Consider the following 24,826-nt stretch of genomic DNA (forward strand, 5'->3'; position numbering starts at 1 on the left):
CACCTTATCAGAGGTAAAAAATCAGGGCTTGGAGTTTATGCTGATGGCCTTGGTGGAAATACACCCAAGGCAGGGAGTCATACATTTAAATTATGAAGATTATCCTCAGCCATCAGATATTTACTTTACAACATCTCCCATTATCCTAAAAAACCCAAACCAATATAAATGACTGCCCATCACGTACAGCTGCAGACCATTCTGACAGGGAATATCTACACCATCAACAGATTTGGGAAATAAGAGTTGCTCGTTATGCAAGATGCAAAAGATTCACTGCCAACTCCCATCTCAGGCATCCTACATGCCTAACATACAAGCAAGAAGGTACCTTCAAAAGTGCTAGAAGTACCTAATGACACAGGAGTAAAATAGCACACACAAACGACTAGTAAGTCTGTATTCAAACTTATATTTTTTTGAATTTTAATATATAAAGATCTTATCTGGTGACACAAAGATCTATGGGAATTCTATCATAAAAAAAAAAACAAAACAAGCAGGGCTGGGCTCATAAAAATAATAATTAAAAAAACAGTGAAAGAAAACCAGCTTAAAATAACTGGTTAAACATATGGAAAGAGGTATGAGTTCTTGTGTACTGAGGTAAAATAGAATTTGCTAATGACTTGTATAGTCAGCTGTGACATGCCTCTGACTGTAAAACAAAGTTATGTAAGACGGGGTGACACTCACCCCAGCTTCGCAGGGAGCTATAACCCAGTAATGTGGGCTACTCTGACGAAGCTGCCCCCATACTGCCAACAACCTTGCACTCACTTAAGCTCTTCTATTCTGTAAAAATGAACACCTGATTTTACAGAGAATCTTAGCGCTGTCATAGCACAAGCGACAGATAATATTTAGAGATAATCGTATTCGTGCATCTCCTGAGGAGCTTCAGTATCCTATCAGTTAGATGCAAAAGACCTGTTTTGGTCTTCACAACCTGTAGCTTTTAGTATTAGACTAAAGTGTTGAACTTAGTCCAAGGCTGGTAGAGAAACACCAATGTCCAGAAAAGAAAAAATTCTCATGATCAGAAGATCATGATTTTATTTACTTCTTTCCTAGATAAGAAAGGCAAATCAGGACCAGCGGAGGAGCTAGGGGTTGTCTGAAAGGGACAGAGGAATATTGCTTACAGAGATATTTCTCCCCCAGAGCACTCGGTGGACCTCCATGTTTCCTTTTAATCCCAATGCCTCCTAGACGAGTTCAACCATATGGCCTTTCTCAGACACTCACTACCCTAGTCTTATCTTGCCCTGCACTTAATAACCATCATAAGATCCTCCCAGACCTAGTAATTCTCTGCTTCCCATCCCCCAAATCCCTTGACCTCCATCCTTTGCAGACACTATAGCCCTGAATTTATTCCCAGAAATGCTATCTTGCAATTATGCATCCAGCTTCTACAAATCATAGCACTACATGGTTAATAAATGCATTAAACACTGCAGCAATATCTCACCAGGAGTCAGTATACACATTATTTATGGCTTTTCATCCAGCAGTATTTTTATATATCCACTATAGCATGCATACCTCTGTTACTCACAGCAAGAAAAGAGGTCTGACTGGGGACGACTCCAAACAGAGGTGAGCTTTAAATTGGTGGGAGGGGAGGAGAAGCATGTTAAGGGAAGTGAATGTGTTGGATCTGAACGTAAACAGGCACAGAGGGAGCATCTGAACTCAGAAACCAGCCCCTTGCCCTTAAGCTACACACTTTGGGCCTTATGTGCTCTATGGATGTATTGCTTAGACATTACAGTGAGAGACAACAGAAGTATTGTTATGATAGATAACTGCTGTGTGGGTTGTTTTTTCAGCTAATTTTAATCAGCATGCCTTTGTCCCCTCCTGAGATGCCTGGTTAGTTATGCCCATGTTAACAAGTCTTTCTGAAGAGGGACAGATCTCCCAGAATTCATCCTTCAAATGCCCATGCTTCTGAAGTAGCTGTAACAAATGAGGGTGCTTGTTCTTTTTGTTCTTCTCTTGTGTTGATTAAAGAGATTTACTATGCAACTAACCTGTTTTTCCAACAGCAGGACACAAACAATAAGCAGAGAAACATACAGACTGTAAAAATGCAATCAATTTAACTCTCCCATGCTCACTAAGTGGTTGGTGCATCTATCACAACTGTCAATAGTATTTTCTTACTAGCACAGTAGTACTATGCCACACTGGACTATAAATTACTTTCAACAGGGAAGATAAGCAAAGTGCAGGTCAGAGACACAGGCCACTAAAATGAGGATCCAATTCAGCACAGAGTAATTTTGAAACCCATACTATACCAGGGTGCAAAGCTATTTAAGCTATAAAAACAATCAGCTTTGCACAATCCTATAACAAAATCAGATATTTTTTTCTGCTTTTTGTTGGTTGGTTTGTTTGCTTGTTTGTTTCCCTCTGCTGAATCATCCCTCAAGGTACAAGCTTGGGGCATGAAATCATTGGTCATCGTTATTCACAAAAGCACTACAGTTCTGCCATCCCACTTTGTCGAGGGAACAAAGTATCTTCTAGAAATGAGCATTACCAAGACACTGCTGGCACTAGTCTCGAAAGCTATGTAGATAACATCCAGCACAGTAAGAATCAAATCGTAAGTTTTTCTGCTGAGGGACATTCAATAAAGCAATCCAGTTATCCCCTCGTGCCCAAATATGCACTGGAGAAACAGACGCAGCATTTTACCAGCTGCAGCGCAGTGCCATGAAGAGTTTATCGGCCAGTCCCTTCAGATCCTATCACTTCCCAGCCCTAAGCTCCTGTCCCCCATAGCTTTGTACCTGTCCTAAAATCCCAGTTTGTCCCCATTCTCTTACAGGGGTCTTGTCTAGCTTTCCCCCCACCACTTCACCCCAGCTGGGCAGGGTGCTGGACCCCAGGCAGCCCTGAGCACCGCGGGACGCCCTGCCCGCCTTCGGGCTGGGCCACCCTCTGGTTTGCCAGTTCCAGCATCAGAAACCAGGAGTGCGGCCCCATCCCCAGCCAGCAAACAGCTGCTCAGGGGGCAGCACCGCCAGCGACAGAGGTACCCAGCCTCCCTTCACAAAGCCCTGGCCTTCGCAAGGGAACGCGCACAGCATCTAAAAAGTCCCCTTATCCCTCAGCATTAACAGATTCTTGCTGGGCTTGAGTGCTTCAGCATCAGAAACAAGAAATAGAGAACAACTTTAAAGCTGGGAGGTTTGTTTTCTAGTCAGAAAAGGGAAAATGGGATGGTGAGTCTCCTGAGATCATTTCCACTCACTCCCTCAGGAGGAAAGGGGGTTGAAAAGAAGTCTTCTTCACCCCAGGGGCAGTCTGGGGGAATCCTCAGGGAAGAGGAGCTGGGACTACGGTAGGTCCCTGTTCTGCTAAAGCCAGCTTTACAGCTCTCCAGCCAGCACCGAGGGAGCGCTGCCCAGGTGCTCTCCCGGACAGGGCAGGGTGGGCTGGGAACAGCGTCTCTTCCCCAGGTCACTGAGTAATGATGGATCCAATTAGCTCCAGTCTAACAGACGCTGCAGGTGCCTGGGCCTCTGGGCAGCTGCAGATGGAAACACACTTAGCAGCAGAAACCACTTTAGGAATCTAAGAAACAGGCCTAAGAGTTAATAAAGTCTGATATGGAGAGAGGAAAACCTCCTCCCTCCAACCTGTTAAGTCTTTAGATTGTAAGAAATTTTGACTGGAGGGGAGAAGAGCTGGGAGTAATCCCCCCCAAAGGAGCAGAAAAGAGCATGGGAAGAAGGAAAGATGACCTGTGCTGTATAAATTATTGCTGGACCATTCCCAGATCCTCAAGTTAATAAAGATGAGACCTAATTAGCTCCATCTCTCACTCCACTTATATGGCTGGGATGATATGGCACAAAAACAGCGTAACACCAGTCTGAAAGGTTTTAGAAAAAGAAGATCCTATCAGAAACACCAAACTGATCAAACAGCTTACAAGGACCAGGCACAGAGATCTTCAAACATTTCAAGCAATGAGTGATCCAGTGAGCGCAGCACAAAACGCGACACCCAGCCAAGACAATTGAACCGACTGACTTACCTTTCACGGCCATACAGTAACTCGCTAACAATTTTGTTTTCGTGTTCAGTCATTCATTTAGCTGAAAAAATGAATGTCTATAGTCCCAGATTCTTGCTTCCTATTTTTAGGTGATATTATGCAATTCTCCTAATATGGTCTATTTATGGGTTTGCCTCAAGCAAATATTTTTGCATTAAGAAGGACAGAGAAGAAAACAGAATACTAAAATCATAGATGGAATAAGTTTTATTAGGTTCATATCTCAATGGCTTAGGCTGCCTAAGTTTTCTTTTTTTTTCCCCCCTATACTTATAAAACTGAACAGCCATGTAATCCAAAGTCGAGTTGTTTGGGATTTTATTATTAAAACCCATTTCCCTGATGATTCACCACAGCTATCAACCCAGTACCACACACAGCAGTTACAGGTAGCATCTGGCTCTTGTGCACTGTACAGCACCTTAAAAAAAAAAAAGCGGCACGAACACAAAGCCATTACAACCCCAGTTAAAAGACATCCTCGGCTTTAAATTTTAAACAAAGGTAAGCCACTGAAGAACTACAGATCCCACACAACACTTCCCCAGGCTGGAGTGATTGCCCTTGCGTGTCTGAATATGCAAACAAAGTTGTTCTGTTTGGCAGCAGGCGAAGTACCTACCTCCCCTATTAGACCGGGCTACGTGGTGCACTGGAGTGTGATGCAAACACTCCTGAGCAGCTGTCAGCCATGGCTACTAGGGAGCTAAAAGCAGCTCAGCCAGAACGGCACAGTCCTGCATTGCGCTAATGAGCCCTGAAAAGAGGCACCATACCACTGCAGCCACCGTGCTTCTGCCCTGCATCCCTGGCCTCCAGGTGTGCCCTGGCACGTAACTGCCGCCACAGCGCCGCTGCAACGTGCTGCTCGCTGCTGGGCAGGCGTGCACGACTGCTGATCCTCGCAGGCCAGTTCTCCTTCGCACTCTCTGCTGAGAAAAAGAGGAGCCTCCCAAGCTGAAAGCAGAGTGGCAGGGAGAGAGCTCGCTAGGGATGCTCAGCCCATCGGTCAGCCGCATGAGGCACCCAGCTCTGAGCTGTCAGTAGGTGGAAGGGATTAAGAAAACAAGGTCACACCATTGCCTCCACACTCGGGCAGCAGGACCAGGGGTGCTGTCCCCTGGTTCTGCAGCTGGAAGGAAAGATCAGGCAAGCTTGCTTGAACACCAGGCTGCATGAGGTCTTGAGCACTATGCATTACAGGGAGCTTCCGTTCGTGTGATGCCAACCTTAAGCAACTGATATTACTGCTGGTTTCTTGAGCACCACGTTCACTCATAAATTTTAAAAGGGAAGGGAAGAGAATGACCGTGAACATCTGCTTTTGATTAAGTGACTAAAAATCTTTAAGACTTTTCTCTTATGAACCATATGCATACGCACATGTGTGTTGTGAGGACTGGCATGGTTGCGCACAGAAAGAAAACACAGAAAGCCTTCAAAGGGTCTCAAAACCACTCCAGATAACAAGCAACTCTGCTGCAATTACAGAGAGGCAAAAGCAAAGGCTGCAGGTACTGAAGTGACCTTGCACAGAAAAGCAGAAGACACTAGCCACCTAGCTGAGCACCAATTGCACAGCTATGCCCTCCCTCCTCAGTTCTGTTTAAACATTTCAAGCCCAATGTATTCGCTTCCTTACGTCCAGTTACGTGGCCATGCCTGTACCCCAGTCCCATTAAATCATGACATGATTTAGAGACTGCTTTTTTTCATTTAAAATAATTCAATCTTCAGCAGCTGTGATTCAGATTAATCAGTGAATTTTGCATTTCTGCCACAATTTGCTCTCCAGAAGTACCACTGAAACAAAAATTTAAAGCATTTTCTCCCTGTTCCTCTAATCCTGTAGCTGAATTCTGCAGATGCACAGACATATCCTCAGAACTGGCAGGGCTGGAATTTTAGTGAACTTGCTGTAGTACTAGCTACAGTACTTGCCCAAGTATCCACGTTCCTTTCTAGCACTGAAAATACTGTTAATAAAAATATTGGGAAGATTTTTTAAATTAATGCAACCAAATTTACCAAGGTGAGGCTATAAAAAAACAGGTTATGGCATACTGTGGTTTTCCCAGGAATAAGCTAATATTTTGGCAAAGTTCAAAGTCACTGAACAGAGGATTTTTTTAATGCAAAATGTAAGACAACTTCAAGCATAGCTGCTAGCTGTGTCTATAATAACCTGGTTTTATTCTCATTAGAATATACATCTTAATGCTTTTGTAGAAAGGTATTCCAATTCACTTAGTATTCCTTCTGATAGCATTTTAATTTCTAAAAGTGAGTTAATCATACAATTTTAATTGTTGGCATTTTAATTTCCACAACAAGCGTATGTTTCAACAGAATTAAGTCATAACTGAAAAAATAAAAATAAAAACGCACTTGGATCTTGCCCACAGATCTCCATTAGCTAAGCTAGACCTTGGTTTGTCCTGTCAGCTCCCTAAACATTATTAAAAGGCCCTTGCAGTTCAGATCTTAAAACTCAATACTTGCGAGAGATTTTGGTGTAGCATCCTGCATCCATTCTTCCCCTGCTGAAGTGAGGGAGGGAGACAAAAATAACTCCTTCTCAAACATACTAGGAGTGAAATCCTAACACTAATTCTAATCTTTAATGAGCATACTACAGTTGACTATACTTTAATGGATGATATTATAGTGGCCTTCCTCAGATCCATTATTTACACATGAACGATGCAATGATGCTCTCACACACAACAGTTACGCTGTAGGTAATGAAACTATTCAAATAAGCAGAGAAACTCTCATGTAAGAGGAGTCTGCAGAATCATGAGCTCATTAGAAAGGTGCCCTACTCATTACTGCCCTGATCCCACTGCACCAAGGGGAATTCTTCCACTGGTCAGGCTGCAGCAACGGAAAATGAAAATTCCTAATATCATCTGCATATATGGCCTCAAATTTGAGCTCAGTAAGAACCACCGAGAAATTTTTTTCCATCACTGAAACAATTTCTTAGACACAAAAAGGACTGTGAATGCTAGACGTTTAACAATTACAACACTATTAAAACAAAACTGAGCCTATAATAACCAGATTATGCAAATAATTATCAGATTAGGCAAAACTGTATTCACAGGATATGATCCTGTTTTGTTTGATCACACAAACCATTCACAGAAGGCCAGGAGGCTCACATTAACGTTTACATTTAATAAGCCAGAAAATACAAATGGGCAAATTCTAATAATGCAGGTAACAGAGAACGACAGGCTCACTTTGGGCATCGTTTGTAAGGTTTCCATACTAAACTGGAAGGGCTTTTGAAGATTTATTGTGACTAGTTTGCCTACTTCTTGAAGTATTACATTGTGGCATACTGGATAGTTCAGAGGATTATTAATGGGATATACAGCCTGATATTCCAAGGTAGCTAGTTTAATCTAGCTCAGGTCAATACTGACAACTATTCTGTAGTATTTTTGAAATGAGGAGGCGGTTCTGGAGCACTTCTTCTCTTAAGAGGACAGGTTCAATGTACAAAACTGGCACTAATTTGCACCTCAGGCAGTGCGCTTCATCAAAGAGACTGAGGAATTAATGGGATATAGGTTTATAATGCTGCAAAGCACTCGGAATGTTTCCCTATGCCCTTCATTTCCCTTTCTGTGAGATGAGCTGCTCTGTTCAAAAGGGGCAGTCCTCCTATATCCTCAGATTTTTCTAATTCCATTGCAAACTCTACAGGAAAAATCTTGAAGGTGCCCTATGCCACCAAATTTTAACACTCTTTAGTGGGACTCAAGAGAGAGATTAGAAGGTTTCACCTAGAAAAACATCTTGAGAGTGCTATCTGAAGAGAATCTTGATTGATGATGGTTGGCAGCAAATATTTCCCTGAGTGCATAATGGTTTTATTAATAGTTCTGGACTGAGCTAAGGCTAAGTAGAAAACAGACCAAGTGAGGGGTAGTTTTTGTGACCTACCTACTCAGATACATCTAATACTCACAAGCATCACCTTTGTTTTACTAGCAAGTTTCAGCATCAAGACACTGTTGTCAAGTTTCTAGAGATGAAGCATTAAAAAAAAAACAACCAAACACCAGTAGCTGGGTGTGTGTCAACTACAGCAGCAATACAGCTTCTTGTATTACTCCTGCCTCCAGACCAGTGGGTGGAAAGTCAGAACTAAGACAGCATTACTAGAGACGAGGGATGAGTACAATGCAGACTGGATCTACTGTATATTAACGTATGTATATTGCATATGCAGGCTGCATATGCACAGCAGCACTCATACTGCACTAGTGTATTGAGCTGTCCCAGTGAGAAGTGAATTTAATGGGTTTAAGACATGCCATGTTCAGTGGCCAAGATGGGATTAGCCTCTTTAGTATTTGAGAACAGCATCCTTAAAAGGGATCCGGGATATCACTATGCTGCTCACACTTGGTGACCACTTGAGCAGCATGGGACATCGTATTTCTGATACGCTGTGCATGGATGAATGTAATTGCACTACAACAGGCTTTGTACATAACAAAGGGCAGCAGATGATGAATGACGACTTGCAGAGCATATATGAGCAGATGCGTCTCACTGGTTTGAAGATTATTTGGAGCTGCAGCTTTGCCAGTTGCTGGCTTTAAATGTTCACGAAACACCGGAGTCCGGTCCCCTGTTACACTGGCATGAGCCAGCATGGCTGGTATTTCAGGGGCTGTCCTTTGTCCTTGTGATGTGGACCCCAGGGCGACTAGTTCAGCTCCCAAAAAGCACAGCCATCTCACTAAGGGCACTTACCAAATAGTTGCACTCCTACTAAATACCACCTTGTAGTTGTGTCTGAGCCATCAGCCTGAAGGTGAAAAGCCTCTGCTTAATTAATGATTCCTAAGCATCCTCATTAAGTTGTTCTCTGGGTATAAACAGGGTGTGTTTTTCATCTCGACCTGTTCGCTTGTGCCTGTAACAATCTGAATTTCTCATCTGCAATTAACTGTAACTGAATCCTTAGGAATAATCAGGAAATCTTAATCAAAAGTAATTGGGGTTAGGCCAACTCTTCATGAGAGCATGATGAGAGCATGATTCTGCAAAGAGTTGCAAGAATTTGTCAAACTAATGAAGTTCAAAATCAGTATGATAAAAGGGACAATTCTTCCTTCTGAATCTGCATTTGACTCTTGAAATTTTATACAGGCAGTTAGTTCCCTGCAGGATCAGATCCCTAAATTTGCCCTCAGAACCAGCTAATTACAGTGCATAAGTGACTGAAGTGTGCAGAAAAGCATACTGACATAGAATTCAGTATATGATGGTCTTCAAGAATTTAACTCTGCTACACGCAACTGTTAATGCACTATTTCTGCAGGAGGGCAAACCATTGTAAAAAACACACTAAGCACTGTTCACCAGAAAAGTTCTGATCAAACCAATTTTTACATTTCTGCATACACAAATTCAGGAATGGGGTTTCACAGGTACTTGCGACTGCTTTGCTTTCATCCATGCGCACTTCATTTATATGGACACTTATCCAATTCTCTGCTCAAATTAGGTACTTAGAGCTGCAGGTAGCTATTTAGATCCTACCTGGTACACATCTTACCTACCATGTACATAACAAATTTGAATGCACATATTTCACATGTGAGCATGAATTTGGTACATCCAAATGTTTATGTGCATGTGATAATGCATATCTAGTCTTGAATTAGAGGTGACTTGAGGCTTCTGAAAACGTCAATCTGGAAAAAAAATTAGTAACATGTAATGCAGTATTTAGTAGATTACTGCCCTGAATACCTAATACTGTTTTAAGAAAGACATGAGGGAGGATAATCCTATAATTCTTTAGGACACATACTGAGTGAACCTATGAAAAAATATCCTGCATTATGCACAACAGTCAGTCTGTTTATTGTGGCTCACAGAAGAGCTAAACACGCAGGAGGGCTTAACCTGAGGAGGGGTTATTAGGCCAAGTCCACTGATTAAGAAGTACAATTGGGTGTGAAATAGTTAGGCTCTCCTCCAAAGTACAGACTAAAATAAACATTTTGAACTCCTACTGATTCTGAAGGCAAGGAACTGAAGTGGGTGACAGCATCTTGTGTTCTGGAACTTAACAGCATGTTGAAAAATGCTGTAGAGTAGACGGTTCGAGTGTAATGTAGAAATCTATTATTCCAGTAAGGCAGCTGATTAGGAGTCATAGGCATAAAAAGTAAGTAGAAGATAAAGGGTATGATTTATTTCCAGTATTTGATTACTAATGTACAGTGAAGACTGTAAGTAAAATGAGTAGACAGGTTAAAAGCAGAACAAAAATGTATTTCTCTTTGGATGTTTTGTTATCGTTAGTGTTTTTTTATTGAGAGTATAAGTTAGTCAATTTGGTTAAAAGACAGCATTTCATTTTCAGTGCTGTAAACTTGGTCTGATTACTTGAAAAATTCAGGCATACTATAGAAAAGGTTCCAAATTTTAGATCTTCAACAGTATACTACTTATGCAGCTATGTTGCATGTCACCTATGTATGCTATGTCACCAATGTATGATTTAGAATGATGACTTATTATTGTATTCTAATTTCCATTGGGCCTTTCTATATTTCATTTGCTGCTGGTAACAAGGAAGAAACTATTCCTAAAAAATCTTCATTATTACTGAAATGCTTCTGACCATATCTGCTGCATGATAACTGTGAGCTGGGTAGTTTAGTTTTTAAGAATATTAGTTTATGGGTTAGACAGAAATACCAAAGAATCATGTATATATATGTAAAGAGTAACTGATAATTACAACATACACTTAAAGATAATTGCGATGTACACAACTGTGAAGTTATTCCATTTTTACAAGTGTATAAACAAAAGCAGAATTTGATTAGGTCCTGTGATTGCCTCTTAATGACTTCATATGCATAAACATACTTCATGTACTTGGGTTTGCTGTTGGCAGAGGAAGGCAATGTATCCTCTTTAATCAAGGATAAGGAAGCAGGGTTGCCTCAGACTTTTTTGCCAAATCAAAATACAGACCTATTCCAATCTTTTAATTTCACCCCAGTATGGCCACAACCGCCAGACCCTTCCCCACTAACTTCCAAGGCAGCCAAGCCAGTGACGGCATGGTGGCTCCTCCTGTACTATACGGGCTCCTGCTCAGTCTTGTAGTCTTTTCCCGTCCCCGAATCTGCATTTAGTCATCACATCATTAGAGGGAATATAGACAAATGTATACTGATAAATGTCATACCAGAGTAAGTCTATGAGGCAGCTGAGTGCCCAAAGATTACAGAAAGGATCTGCAAGGACACACACGGACACAGGGACACACACACACACAAAGAGGAAAGGATAGATAGGAAAAGGATCTAATAAAGACTAATGGATAACTAACTGGAAGTGAAGTTTCCGAGATGGGGTAGATATGCCAGTAAATTGAGAATAATAGTCTAACAACTCACATCACATAAATAGGAGGAACTAGTCTTGGTTATCGTTTCCCAAAGGGGAACTTTCCTCCATGACAAAACAGTGTATTTCCTGAATTTCTATTATCTCCAGTAGGGAGGGTTTCCAAGAGTACTAGAAGTGTTTAAAAATGATCGTTGTGTTTAGAGCTGTTATCCGTGTATGAGTTTAAGGGAATCTGTCTCTCTAAAAGCAGTGTGATTTTCTTTGCTGGTACTGCAGAGGTGTTCAGACCTCCAGAGGAAAGCTTACAGTTGTGGGCCAGGGCAAGTAACGCTGCCATGAGACTGAGTGTAAGAGGATGAACACAGCTGCCACCTCCACTTCCACAACTGGCATGTTCTGCAAGATGCATAAAAAGAGACAATATGGTAAATGACTTCACCTCCATTTTCAACCAGTGGGTAACAGGTTATCCTTTCTATTTTTCTGAGCACTGGAGTACTCAAATTCATACACCTTCCTCAAATGCTTTCACTCTACTACGTTCTTCGTAATGATTCAGCTAAAACCAGCAACAAAGCAGCCCGAACACTTGAAACTACTAAGGAACAGAGAATTAAACATATGCACAAGGCTCCTGAGGCTTTTGGAGAGCTCTGCCTGAAACTGCTCAGGACCTGCTACAACAGGGTAGTGGCTTCCACATACGGCCCAGATATTATCCTCTTTAAAATTACTTTAGACTGAAAATAATCAGACAAAGCTGTGAGCAAAGGACAGTGAACTTTAACGGACACTTTGCTGTAGTAACAGACAAAATACGACCAAGCACTTGTCCCAGACAACAGCACAGCTTTGGTGTGCTGTAGGAAATCGATAGCTAATCTATGCAAACAACCTGTTGATCACTAAGAAGTGCAAAAGGTGTCCAGAAGTGTCTGCAACAAGCAGACTGCAAGAGCCAACAAGGGTGACAGCACAACAGGGAATTATAGCACAATTTAAACCCCACAGTCACCCTTAAGCTCTTCTCTGCCCACTTATATATGCATGGACTCATAAAAATACAGGGGAACAAAGATTTGGGGAAAAGACTGTGGGGCAGGCAGCCCCACAACCCTACTGCAGGATCTGTGAGCATCTCTCTAACCTCCGGGGATTTCAGGGAGGCAAACGTCATGACCCTGCACCAGGACTGTGCACAACACATCAGGGTCCGTCTCCAGGAGAGAGCCTTCTCCCCCACAGAACGAGGAGCTTCTGCAACAAATGGCTAGGCTGCTGTCCTGACTTCTCACCCCCTCTGCAAGATGAAGGCGGCATGTCATTTGTGAAACTGTATGCACCTGCGATTAATATGCTTCGCTATCTAAAATTATTTGGCCTCCACACTGTCATTTGTCTTAATCCGTCACACTACGAAACAAACACATCAATACCTGCTTCAATAACAGTGTTTAAAAGTACATTTCAATTATAAAAGCCTTGCTAAATCCTTTCGCTTGCCTAGCCAGTAACAATTCTTTGCAAAAATGGCAGAATTGATAAAGACAGACTTTATTTGTTAAATTTTGATCTACTCTGGCAACTGCCAAGCTATTTTCATATTTTAGAAAGAAACGTCTCTGTATTGACAACTGGATCTGTTATCTGAGATAAAGATACCAGTCTTTCACTTCGGTGTTTGTCATGTATCTCTGTGGATATACTTTTTGAGGATAACATAGTGCATTAGCATGGTTTGTAATAGTAATACATATATTGTTTTTAGAGCACGCAAATACACTGTGTGTTTTCAGAATAAATAAAAGCTATGAGGTGATAGCTTCACTGAAGTTAACTGTAATTCACTGGGTTTTTAAGGTCAGGATACCTTTTCATTACGTGCCTGCGGAACAGCTGGCATGATGGCATTCTAGGCTTTAAGTAGGACTCCTGCAAGCTATTCCCGTTAAAACAAAATAAAAAAAAAGTACTAATGATTTCAAGAACTCTATTCTTGCTGCAACCTAGTGGCACTATCGCTTTTGCCTGCACTTGCTTTGCAATGGGGCCTGCCTGCTGGCATAACTGGCATTACTTTCACTTGAACAAGTATCAATGGGAGCAGAGTCATGGCTAAAACCTAATATGTGCTAACAGCAAACAATGTGTCTTAAACAAAGCACTTTGCCAAGTCCCATAAACGCACAATATATTATGAACTATACCTCCAAAGACAATATGATTAAACATCTACCATCACAATGCAATGACCTAGAATTTTTATTAGCAGTAGTTATGCCTTAAAATTAAATTATAATACTGTACTCCATTTTAAGGCTGGTTTTTGCAGGCTGTAGTGAGCTATTTGTTTTAAAACGGACATACATGATGAACTAGGTATTTGATTGAGAACTAAAGTTGGCTGACATTAGGAATACCTTTAATATGATGAAGAATCACATAAAGCAATAACATGAGCTATGAATAGTTTGATTTGGCTTATCTGATGTGATCCAATTTTCTGATTTCAGTTTGTTGTAGCACTTCCTATTTTTGTGGCTATTCCTGTAAGTAGATACTGATGTGAAACAGAAACAACTGTGGCTTAGGGGAACACTGCAAATGCTACATCTGCTTTTAGTAGCAATAATTTGCAAAATTCTTTCTGAGGATAAGAACTTTAATCTGTCCATAGAAATTTCAATTTGCTGTAAAGGTGTGTAGTACATTTTCATAAAGTTGTATTTTTGTAAGTCATTAAATTGGGTTTTAGTAACCTCATACTCATTTTCAATTGAACAATTATTAAACTATAAAACAAAATTGCATGATTCCTAAAACTGTAATCTGGAGTTTTACAGTCTGCTATAAAGTGCTGTAGTATTATAATACACCAAAGATGCTCAGACTATTAAAACTTTTTTTTTTAAATGAACTGTAAAATATTTTATCATTGATGAAATAATTCTAAAGTATTATGCTCTCCAGCAGTATACATGCACAATATTTTGGTACAGTGAAAAGAACCCTAATCAAAAAAACATAATTCAAACTGTAATTCTAACATGTAAAATAAGCCATTTTGCTGTCTTTCAGTAACAGAAGTTTATTACAACCAACTTCCAACATTAAAAACTTTTCATTGGAGTATTGATCATTAAATATAAGGTCCAGTCTTGCAGAGAGCTCTACATGCCAAAGAGACTGGACACCTGTGTAGCTCTGATGCTAACAACAGAGATGTGCTGACTTACACTTTCAGAGAGTTTTACTCTGTACTCTGCTCCACAAATCATAACCGATCTCGCAAGGGGAACTCAATGTTCAACTAAGTTCAACCAAGGCCCCTAAATGAGAACAATTTTCTACTGACTACTGATGGCTGATGTCTCATAGCAACACTGACACTAAGGTGATACATCTGAACCTACAGGGTATGACACTCAGCTATATCCTCAAACTGTTCCTCTGATGTTCAAAAGAGAGGCAAAAGACTCTGTACTTAGAAATTAATTACCTATATTAATCAGATATTTAATTTCAGCGGGATTTCAACACACTTGAAAATTATCCATCTTGTGTGGTCCTAAATTTTTTGGCAATGGTGGTGAAGTACCCAAGGACATACTTGCTCCGAGTGGACGCTGTCTACATGATCATACCATTAGTACATACGTATGTATACGTTCATTGCAAGGCAGCCTTTCGGCACAGAGTTCCACTGTTTGAACAGCCATGCAGGGGGACTGCTGACGACTTTCCTGCCTATGAACACAGAGATTGTCATAGAGGCTGAAAACCCAAAGCTGTCCCTTGCTGACGGTGACCTCACCTTCTCTGGTTCTATCTGAGAGGTGCAAGAGCCATGCAGTAAATGAGTACAGTCTTCGGGAATTTTATACATCCACATTTTTTGAGGACCCACTCCAGCATAGTGCTGAAGCAAACAAAAGATTAACTTAACGGAAATCAATGCCAATGAAACCAATGGACAAAGCAGTCTCCGTTCTGGTAAAACACAGAATTTTGCTCAGTGCCCCCCACATTAGAAATACAAGATTAAAGGTGAAACTTTAAATTAACCTTGGCTGTCAGATTTTAATCTGAATGTGAAAATCACACAAGAGTTAAGTCCAACAGAATTTCTACTGAAACAAATTTAAAATGTTGCTTTTTCAGAAGAAAAGCTGCCAACAGGTTCTCTAAATTACTTGTACCAGCAGGCTGACCCCATTATGTCAGCTAATCCTGGAAATACAGGAGGTAAATTTAAATCTTTTCCTATGAAACATTTAGTCAAATTATTTTTTGGTTGTTTTCTAATTTGGTTCTGGCACGGCACTGAGAGTTTTATATTCCTGTCCATCTTTTGCCCCAGACTATAACTTTCTGCATAGTTGCAATGCCCAGAGGAAGAGGTCCAAGTATGACTTCTCCCGAGGGACAGAGCAAGAAGGGCATTTGAAAGGATGGTGCTTGCTTTTGACAAAATGAAAAAGAAACAGCAAGTCCACAGGCTGTGTGAAGGGATTGAGGGAAAAGGGTGCCAGGCATATGGGCAAGTTTTACCAGTTTTCAGGGGGTAAATCAAGTTCCTTTTGTCCCTATTCCAGTGAACTGCCCCAGCAGTTGTACTACTCCATCAACAACACACCTACATACTGCCTGTGTTTCCTGCTTACATTCACCCTCCACCCAATTACCGGTCCAGGGAGCTCTGTACCTGCTGCGTCTTCATCCTTAGAATACTACAGTGAAGCTTTTAACCATCTCCAAACACCTACACAATGCTTTATACTAATAGTATTTAGCACTTGGGAAGCCACATTAAATAATTATAGACACTAGTCCAAACACCAGATTAGCAGACCCTCAGAAAGTGCTGAAGACCTGCAACAGATAGATGGACAAGTAAAAGCACAGTCATTTTCAGTCTGTGAGTCATGTATAAGTCCTGGTCTCCTCAGGGGACTGAGCCCTGTCTCCTGTTTTTGTCTTAAGACTTGCCACAATAGATATTTTTTCAAATCCCAAATTTATGTGGAATTATGTGAATTTGTGGAAGAACAGCTTGCAATATGACCCGAGTCTGTTCTAAACACTCACTAACCTTACATGCAGATAGAAAGGATCGACGTATTTAAGTATCTATATTTCTCTTTCCCTCCTTGTTCCCCATACAATGTTTAGTTTTTTTTAATTCCTATCTCATATTTTTTAAAAAAAATTTGCTGCTGAGGTTACAATGGCATTCACATACTGGTATGTGCCTTTGGTCCAAAGGGCCATGCATCTCAACTACATGTGTCTGCTGTTCACACGTCTCCAAAACCCCAAAACCTTAAATTCCCTCTGAATGCTGAACTAAGGTTAACTAGAGCAAGACATTCATAATAAATGTAGGAATACAAAGTATAGAACTAGTGAGGAAGTTGATAGATTTTGATGCATAAATTGAGGCTTAAATGCCCTTAACCATCTTTTTTTGTCTTGTGTAAAATGTCTTCTAAAATAATAGAGCAAACCCAGTATGAAAGTCTTATTTTTTTAATCTTTCTCGATGATGTAGTAACAATTGATCTAATCTAGTCTAATCTATCAATTGAAGTTTATTTCATTATCATCTTTCAGTTCCATGCATCTCTCCCGAATGCAGAAGCAGCACTTTTCTTGAAGAATACATGGTGTGAGTACACATCCAAACTCGTTCTTTTGTCCCTTTCAAATAATCCAACCTGACGGTTCAAGCAGTGGGGACAGAATGTGAGACTGAAAGACCATAACCATTTTTTGGCTGGCCGACTGAATAAAAATTATGATTGAGAATGAAGGATAAACAAATATGTCAATTAAATAGAAAACGTTAGAGCGAAGCTATCAGGAAAAGGATAGGGACAGCAATTACTTATACACAACTGTATAAGGAGCACACTATTGGCATTCATCTTCCATTTTGTTCAAAATATTTTTTGAATAATTTTTCTGTGGTGCTGAGGATCCTTTGCAAGATGTCAAGCACCTCAAAAAATCCATGAATTTAGCATTTTATATAAAACTAACCACTACTTGCTCTCTGTGTTTAGTAAAATTTGTTAGAAGCCAGGTTTACAAAAAGAGTTTATAGGATGCTTGACAAAGTAAAGCATCGTGCTGGCAAAGATAGAGTGCTGATTTAATTTAGGGACAGAAGAAAAGAGTATACTACACAAATACATATGTAAACATAAAAGAAGCATATATCACAAATCAGAATTTCTCTGTGTCAATTTGAAATAAGAAAACACCACCACAACAGAACTGTAAAGTCTTGTAGCAATAGTAAACTGAAATGAAGAACAATGTCTAAACAGCACCACTGAAGCAAAAATTATTTGCAAGTTCAAACCTTCAACAGGTATCTGAAATAAATAGAGTACAGGTAAACAAAGAGTACCTCACGTTTTCTTTAAGCATTCACAACCCTTCCAACACCCAGGTCTGCATGTGCACAGGAGAGTGTGGCACAGCGACAAAACCATTAGTATATTCTTGCTTTTCACACAACCCTTCTGAACAAGTCAGAAAAACATGCATCAAAAATTGCTCAGCCAGTGACAGTCTTGGCAGATTTGGGTGTATGCCCTGTATTTTACAACCCCAGGAGGTTAGATTTTGTTCATTTTGATGGCAATTTATACTAATCAATCACTTCCTGCTCTTTCCTCCCTTACTGTATTTATTTCCGTGGCAATTTATACTAATCAATCACTTCCGACTCTTTCTTCCTCCGCTGTGTTTTTAAACCCACTAACTCAGACTTGTACCATCTCAACGATCATTGCCTTATCCCCTCTCTGCCTTTGTCCCTTTGTGCTGCGACTAATGCTGTTAATTCTACTTTTCACAGTATTTAGGCTATATTGCCTTTTTGAAACCTGCCAGCTCAACTGCTAAGCGTATAACAAAGGCCTTCAGATTGCTTTTGGTCGCACCAGTTCCTGTTTTGAAAGTAACTACAAAGGCATATTTTTCATGGGAGGAGAGCCTTGGAATGAATACCCTTCAGTGCAGTACGAACGCCTCTAGTTCTTTTGTAACATTTGCATTGAGGTTTAGGTCTCACATGCAAAGTGGCACCATACTGTCCAACAAACACAGGCTTCTTTTAAAAAAAAAAAAAAAAAAAAAAAAGTGTGGGCTTGTTTTGGCTCTGTTCGTAAGTTGTTTTTTGGGTTTTTTGAAATGCATTAAAATATAAGAGCTTTCTTCTTTGTGTTTCAGTTCTGACAGAAGGAAGTAGTGAGCACCAGAAACGTACTTCACATGAACAAACCCGCTTAATTCACGTAACTTCAGTGACCTTTTAGTGTGGACTTTATCTAGAGTTTCTCCCAAACAGCAGAAACCATTTGTTTAAAGGAAGCTGTTTCTTCTCGTGTCAGGTATAGCAGGGGTACACATAACACAGCTCTAAACCAGTGCTGATAAACGCACGCGGGATGCGACTTCAAAATACCAGAGTAACATGGGTAATGACAGGGAAGAATGTCATTCCTTTTCAAAACACTGAAGTAATTCAGGCTTGAAGAAGGTTTGCAAATCAAACTGAATCCAACAATATTTGTGATCAATTGCTGTTTCCTCAGTTCGTTATTTACCATTTGTACTTTGTTAGCACCTGGAGGCCTTACTCTATAGGAGACTACAAGAACACTGAAGGAAAAGGAACGTTTCACCTATCCCATAGAACCATACTTTAATATAACACAAAGTGAATTAATAACATTCCATCAAGGTCTTCCTTTAAATGCAAGCTATTCCAAGTTTTAAATTTAAAAGATTACACTTCTTTTTAGCGTATTCTATTTGGTCAAATGACTACTGCGTATAGAAATATAAGCCTACAACTCTCTCCCTCTCATCAATAATTTACAAAGCTTAACTAATAATGAATGCACAGATAGGAAAACTAGAATTAAAACAGATGGACCTAAACTCAACACCATCTATTATTAACCCCATATACTTTGTGACTCTCTAATGCCTCTGAAAAATGTGAATTCATACGCAATCTGCCAGCACAAAATAGAGTGGAGAAACTAGAACAGGATGAAGATGAGAGAGTGGTGCACGAAAACTTAAGTAGTAAAATACATTTCCAAGGGATACGAACCCTCCATTTTGGTGAACATTGAAACTTTTATATAGCTTAATATAAAGAACACAAAATCAATCTTTTATAAGTGAAATGTGAATACTAAAAGTGTGGAAGAGTTTGAGAATCCAGAAAGAAAGTATCTCAATACCTGAAGAAACCTTAAAACTTGGACAATTTGATTTGTGTCACATAGTAATTTTCCTTCTGTAAAGACAAAAATAAACAGGCCAAGCTGATCCTATCCCTGACCCAATTTTGCATTTAAACCACCAGATATTTTTATAACCCCAGATTCTAATCTGGGCCTAAGGATGTTTTCATTTTAAGTTTCCTGTTACCTCTTTCCTGCCGTCATTTTGCAGTCGTCTCCTGCCTGAGTTCTTCAAACTCCCTAAGAGCTGCACATACTGCCTTTAGCAAGTGATGAGCCTCATTAAATCCAGAAAGAATCAATGACACGCCATGAATAACCTAACTGAAGTGTCAAAGGAAATCACTTACAGCCATTGGCCAAAACCACATCGTGACTTTGACCCCAGCTCAGGAAAGCGCCTGATTCAAATTAGCTTCTATCCTTGTCCAGGTTCTTCACCACGGGGTTTGTAGCACCACGTATTCTCTAATACACAGACCTACCCAGCCGAAAAAACCTCTTAAATTTACTGCCAATAACAAAAGAAAGCAAGCAGCAGGACATGGTAGCTGACATTAAGAGTTCCCTCTGAATTTGGATTACTCAGGGGATTAATTTAATCTGACATATTGTGGCAGGGTTTGGAGACTGCCACGTTCATACCCAAACCTGTGACAACAAATTAAATACTATGCTCTGTATAGTCAGAGAGGCAATAAAGTCCACTTTCAAATACGCACATTTCTGATTTAAAATGTGTCTGATATTTTACAACATACCTGCCTTGTAACTACAACATGAGAATAAAAAGATATTCCAATTTAAGCAGGGATCTGTTTATGCAGCAGGAGACTACTCTGTATACACATCGATGAAAAATGTTAATTTCCACACCGCAACAAGTACAAGACTCTCTTACCTGCAGGTTTGCACATGCTGGTGAATCGTTGTGGGTGGGTATTTCATTGTTGGTGGTCTCCGAACCTGTGTTTTTAAGTCTGGAAGCTGTTGTAGTTGTGGCTGTAGTGGTCTGTACTGGTAAGATTGGCTGCCACACGTTCACATCAGTACCGTTGCCGAAGGCCTGAATTGCATTTTCTGTAAAAATAAATTACAGAGAATTTTCCATTTCTAAACAAACAGCAGAAAGCTGAACTGACTTTTAAGCCATTATTATGATGACGATGATCCCATTGAAAATATGTATTTATAGAAACTCAATTTTTATGCTGAAAAATGTGTCTTAATTTTGAACATATCAGAAACGATAACTGAGAGTCTGGGGTCACATAATTATCTGGTGCAGCCTCCTATTTGTAATGTTCCCAGTAATTCTTGACAGAAGCTCTAGGACTTACTGTAATCATATTTGTCACCACCCAATGAATGCTACGTCCTGAGTCAGGCAGGTGATGTTACATAGTGAACTAAATACAGAGAGCAGGCAAAATATTAATTTATTTCTACAGCTTGTTGTAGTAAAACTAACATGCCTATAACTACAAAATGTTTTAACTAAGACAATCTTTTCCTTACAGTTTTCAATCAAAATCTGCATAATTAGGTGAGGGAAGCATACTTAAACTAAAACTTTAGAATATAAAAGTTAAAAAGCTTATCATAGTTTCATGGGATTAACGAGTGTGTTTATGGCAAGAGTAAATTGGTTGGGTTTTTTCATAAACAAATAGAAAAACAGTTTTTAATCAGGTCTTTAGGGATTCAACATGGATTTAGGGATTTCTTATTTCAAATTCTTTGTACAAGAAATCAAACAATTTCACTGGGGACTAATATGTGGAAGTTATTAATACTTCTGCTCAGTGGTATTCCTTGCCTTATAAAATAATTTACATTTAATTCTCATCTGAAAGAGATGTATTTTATTCTGATATTAGTTTTTAGAACTCCAACATGCAAAGAGAAGAATTTTTAAAAGGCACCACAATCAGCTGGGTGGATGGAGACGAGTGGGAAGAGTGGTAAGATATTTTTCTTTGTTTTCCCTGAATAAGGCAATATATAAAGCAATATTCTCCTATGGCTTCCTAAATTAACTGTAACTCTCTGTTTCCATTATTGCAGGATCACAGGAATGCATGCAATCCTTCCGGTTTTCTAAGTAAAAGTGGTCTTTACAATTTGACGGCTTCAATTATTTGATTGAATCGTACCCTATGATCCTTATGGGTCCCTTCTAACCTGAGATATTCTATAATTCTGTGGTAGAATTATAGAATGGTTTCAGTTGGAAGGGACCTTTAAAGGTCACATAATCCACCACCACCCCTGCAATGTGCAGGGACATCTTCAACCAGATCAGGTTGCTCAGAGCCCAGTCCAGCCTGACCTTGAATGTGTCCATGGACAGGGCATCTGCCACTCTCTGGGCAACCTGTGCCAGTGTTTCACCACCCTCATCATAAAAAGTTTCTTCCTTACATCTAGTCTGAACCTTACCCTCTTTGAGTTTAAAACCATTACCCCTTGTCCTACAGCTACAGGCCCTACTAAAAAGTCTGTCCCCATCTTTCTTATAGTCCCTCTTTAAGCACAGAAAGGCCATGGTAAGGTCTCCCTAGAGCCTCCCTTCAGGCTAAACCACCCCAGTTCTCTCAGCCTGTCCTCACAGGAGAGGTATTCCATGCCTCCCCAATATTTTCATAATATTTCAGACACATACATTATATTTTAAATATGTTTCAGAATTTAAGACTGGCCAAACCCTAACTGGAGAGGCAGCAGTTAGGACCACTGTAATATTACCAATAAACTTGCATCTTCCAACAAAAAGGATAAAAGTACAAGCAAAGTAATACACAGCCCCACATTTTAGGATGGAATAGATCCTATTTGGTGCCTATTAATTTGGATTTTTAGCTTTCTTGCGATTGGGCCAATTTCACAGTTCTCATATAAAACCATATTCGACAGGATAATGCTAAGATAAAAAAACACTGTACCTAAGACATGAAAAAAGAAAACAGCACAACGTTTGTCTTTATTTGGACTAATTATTAGACTAATATTAGACTAAATATTAGAACAGACTGGGATTTTCACTTGTATATTCACACCCACCTTCTGAAATCAAAACTTCCACTCTTGTTTCAACTTAAAATCTGTTGCAAAAGGCTTTTCAACTCCAGAGTGGAATTTCTAGGGAAGCGCTTAACAGAGGTGCAAGACCAGGATTTCAGATGTGTATGTGGGACATGGTAAACTCAGCTTCGTACCCCAGCTCCACACCAGACCCAGTACACACATCACCTGAGGTCTTCTGCTTTCTGAGTCCCCTAGCCTCAGGAGACAGCGCAGCTATTCCACTTTGCGTAAAAAACCCAAATGGGTTTTTGAATAAACGTTTAAGCCAGGTACTCCACATCTTCCTTCTATAACTGCCTCAGATCACTGGTTTATTTTCCACTTTGAAGGGGAAATACACTTTATCAAAACAGACTAGCAAGAAATTACTAGTTTCTTCCCATTGGGGAAAAGTCATTTTTGTTTTGTCTAAAACAGGTGGCAGGGGTTTTAATCTCATCCAATAAGCAAATGAAATTTTCTCCACTCACTGGAGGACCTATTAATGACAGTAACAATCAAAAATTAAAATTTTAACTTTTCCCATTCTCTGTAAAAAAAACAACTTTGTATTAAACCAGAAACATCTTTAATTTCTTCATGAAGAAGACATCTTCTACAAGTAGGATGACTATAATTTGTCTCACAGTAACCTCTAATGTCTTTGATTTGTCTTCATTAATGCTTTTATACTGATGGCAAAAGAAAGGACAAGGGATCACTCTATCTTTATATTCTAAAGAGAACCTGTAACATTCTACCAGTTAATACATTCACAAATGAATAAAATCTGATGTATTACAGTATATATAAGTGGCAGCCCCATTAGGTTTGAAGGTCTGATGCTATGCTGTTAAATTTTACCCAGTCATGGTCTGAATTGTTTTCTGGGTTTGGGGTTTTTTTTATTGTTTGTGAAATGATCCTGAGTAAATGATTCCTCCAAAGCTCAATAAATATTGCTTCTAATAGCAACTCAGGACACTCACTTTTTGTATGCAAAGCTCCCCATGTCTTCAGAACAACGCTGCCTGTGGAGAAGCTACCGGGATGGTAGCAAACAGAATGGAGATTTTCAGACCCTATACTAAAATACAGACTGAAGCCTGCATTTGCATTAGCTCAAGTATATAGGGTGGGATGGGACAGTCCGGATCATCGAGTGCGTTTGCTATTTTTGACAAAAAGCAACAACATATACTTCTTTTCATAAGCTGATGAAATAAGACTTTTAAAACTGGTATGATTTTTTTATTCTCAAAACTCCCACTGGAAGCCTATTCCTTAACTTTCATCTGATGGCTAAAAATTTTCCAGTTTCGAGCCTAAATATGTACGGCCAGTATCTCCCTTTCTGATCTCATGCCAACATTGTCCTCTAGGTTAAGTAATCCTTTTCCCTTCCTGGGCTTGCCCCTCTAATGCAGTTTCAGAGGACAGTCACGTATCTTTTCAACTTCTGTTCTGCTAGGCTAGGGAAGCCAAGCTCTTTTGGTCTCCTCATTTATCTGAAATTAAAACTCTGATGCACACTCCACATCATCCAATTATGCTGCTGCAGGCAGACAGGAAATTTGAAAAGAGAACCTGCCAAAATCGACTCCACTGAGCCATTCTGAAATTTATAATAGTCCCTAATTTGGAAGTGAGTTTGACTGAAAAAAAAAAAAAAAATCAATAATTTAACAAAATCTTTACAATAGGTACCATCCAGACTTGTTTTAAAACCAGGCATCTGAAATCAAGTAACCTAAGAAACCTGAAGCTTGGCTATAAATTGCAAGCACAATCCAATTTATACTTACCTACAGCAAATCCTTCATATCACAAACTACATGTCTTTTTTTATATGAAGTTTTTAAATTATACAGAAGCCCCTCAGGTGTTGCAATTTTTTGGTACAGATGCTGCCAGAATATTAGGGTCTAAATATGATCTGTGATGTAAACATTTTTCTATATGATACAACTTTGTTACTTTAATTTTTTTCCAAAAGCTTGTGATGTTT

At 39.7% G+C, this 24,826-nt stretch overlaps 1 protein-coding gene across 1 annotated transcript in view; it reads right to left on the minus strand.

Annotated features, from left to right (window-relative positions):
• Positions 1 to 24,826, minus strand: part of GFRA1 (GDNF family receptor alpha 1) — a 149,814-nt gene that overhangs the window by 13,321 nt on the left and 111,667 nt on the right. Inside the window, exon 7 of the mRNA XM_080403271.1 lies at positions 20,654 to 20,832. Coding sequence (XP_080259397.1) covers positions 20,654 to 20,832 — 179 coding nt within the window. The remainder of the gene's footprint in view (positions 1 to 20,653; positions 20,833 to 24,826) is intronic.

Source organism: Falco punctatus (assembly GCF_963210335.1).
Source record: "Falco punctatus genome assembly, chromosome: 9".
Classification (NCBI taxonomy): domain Eukaryota; kingdom Metazoa; phylum Chordata; class Aves; order Falconiformes; family Falconidae; genus Falco; species Falco punctatus.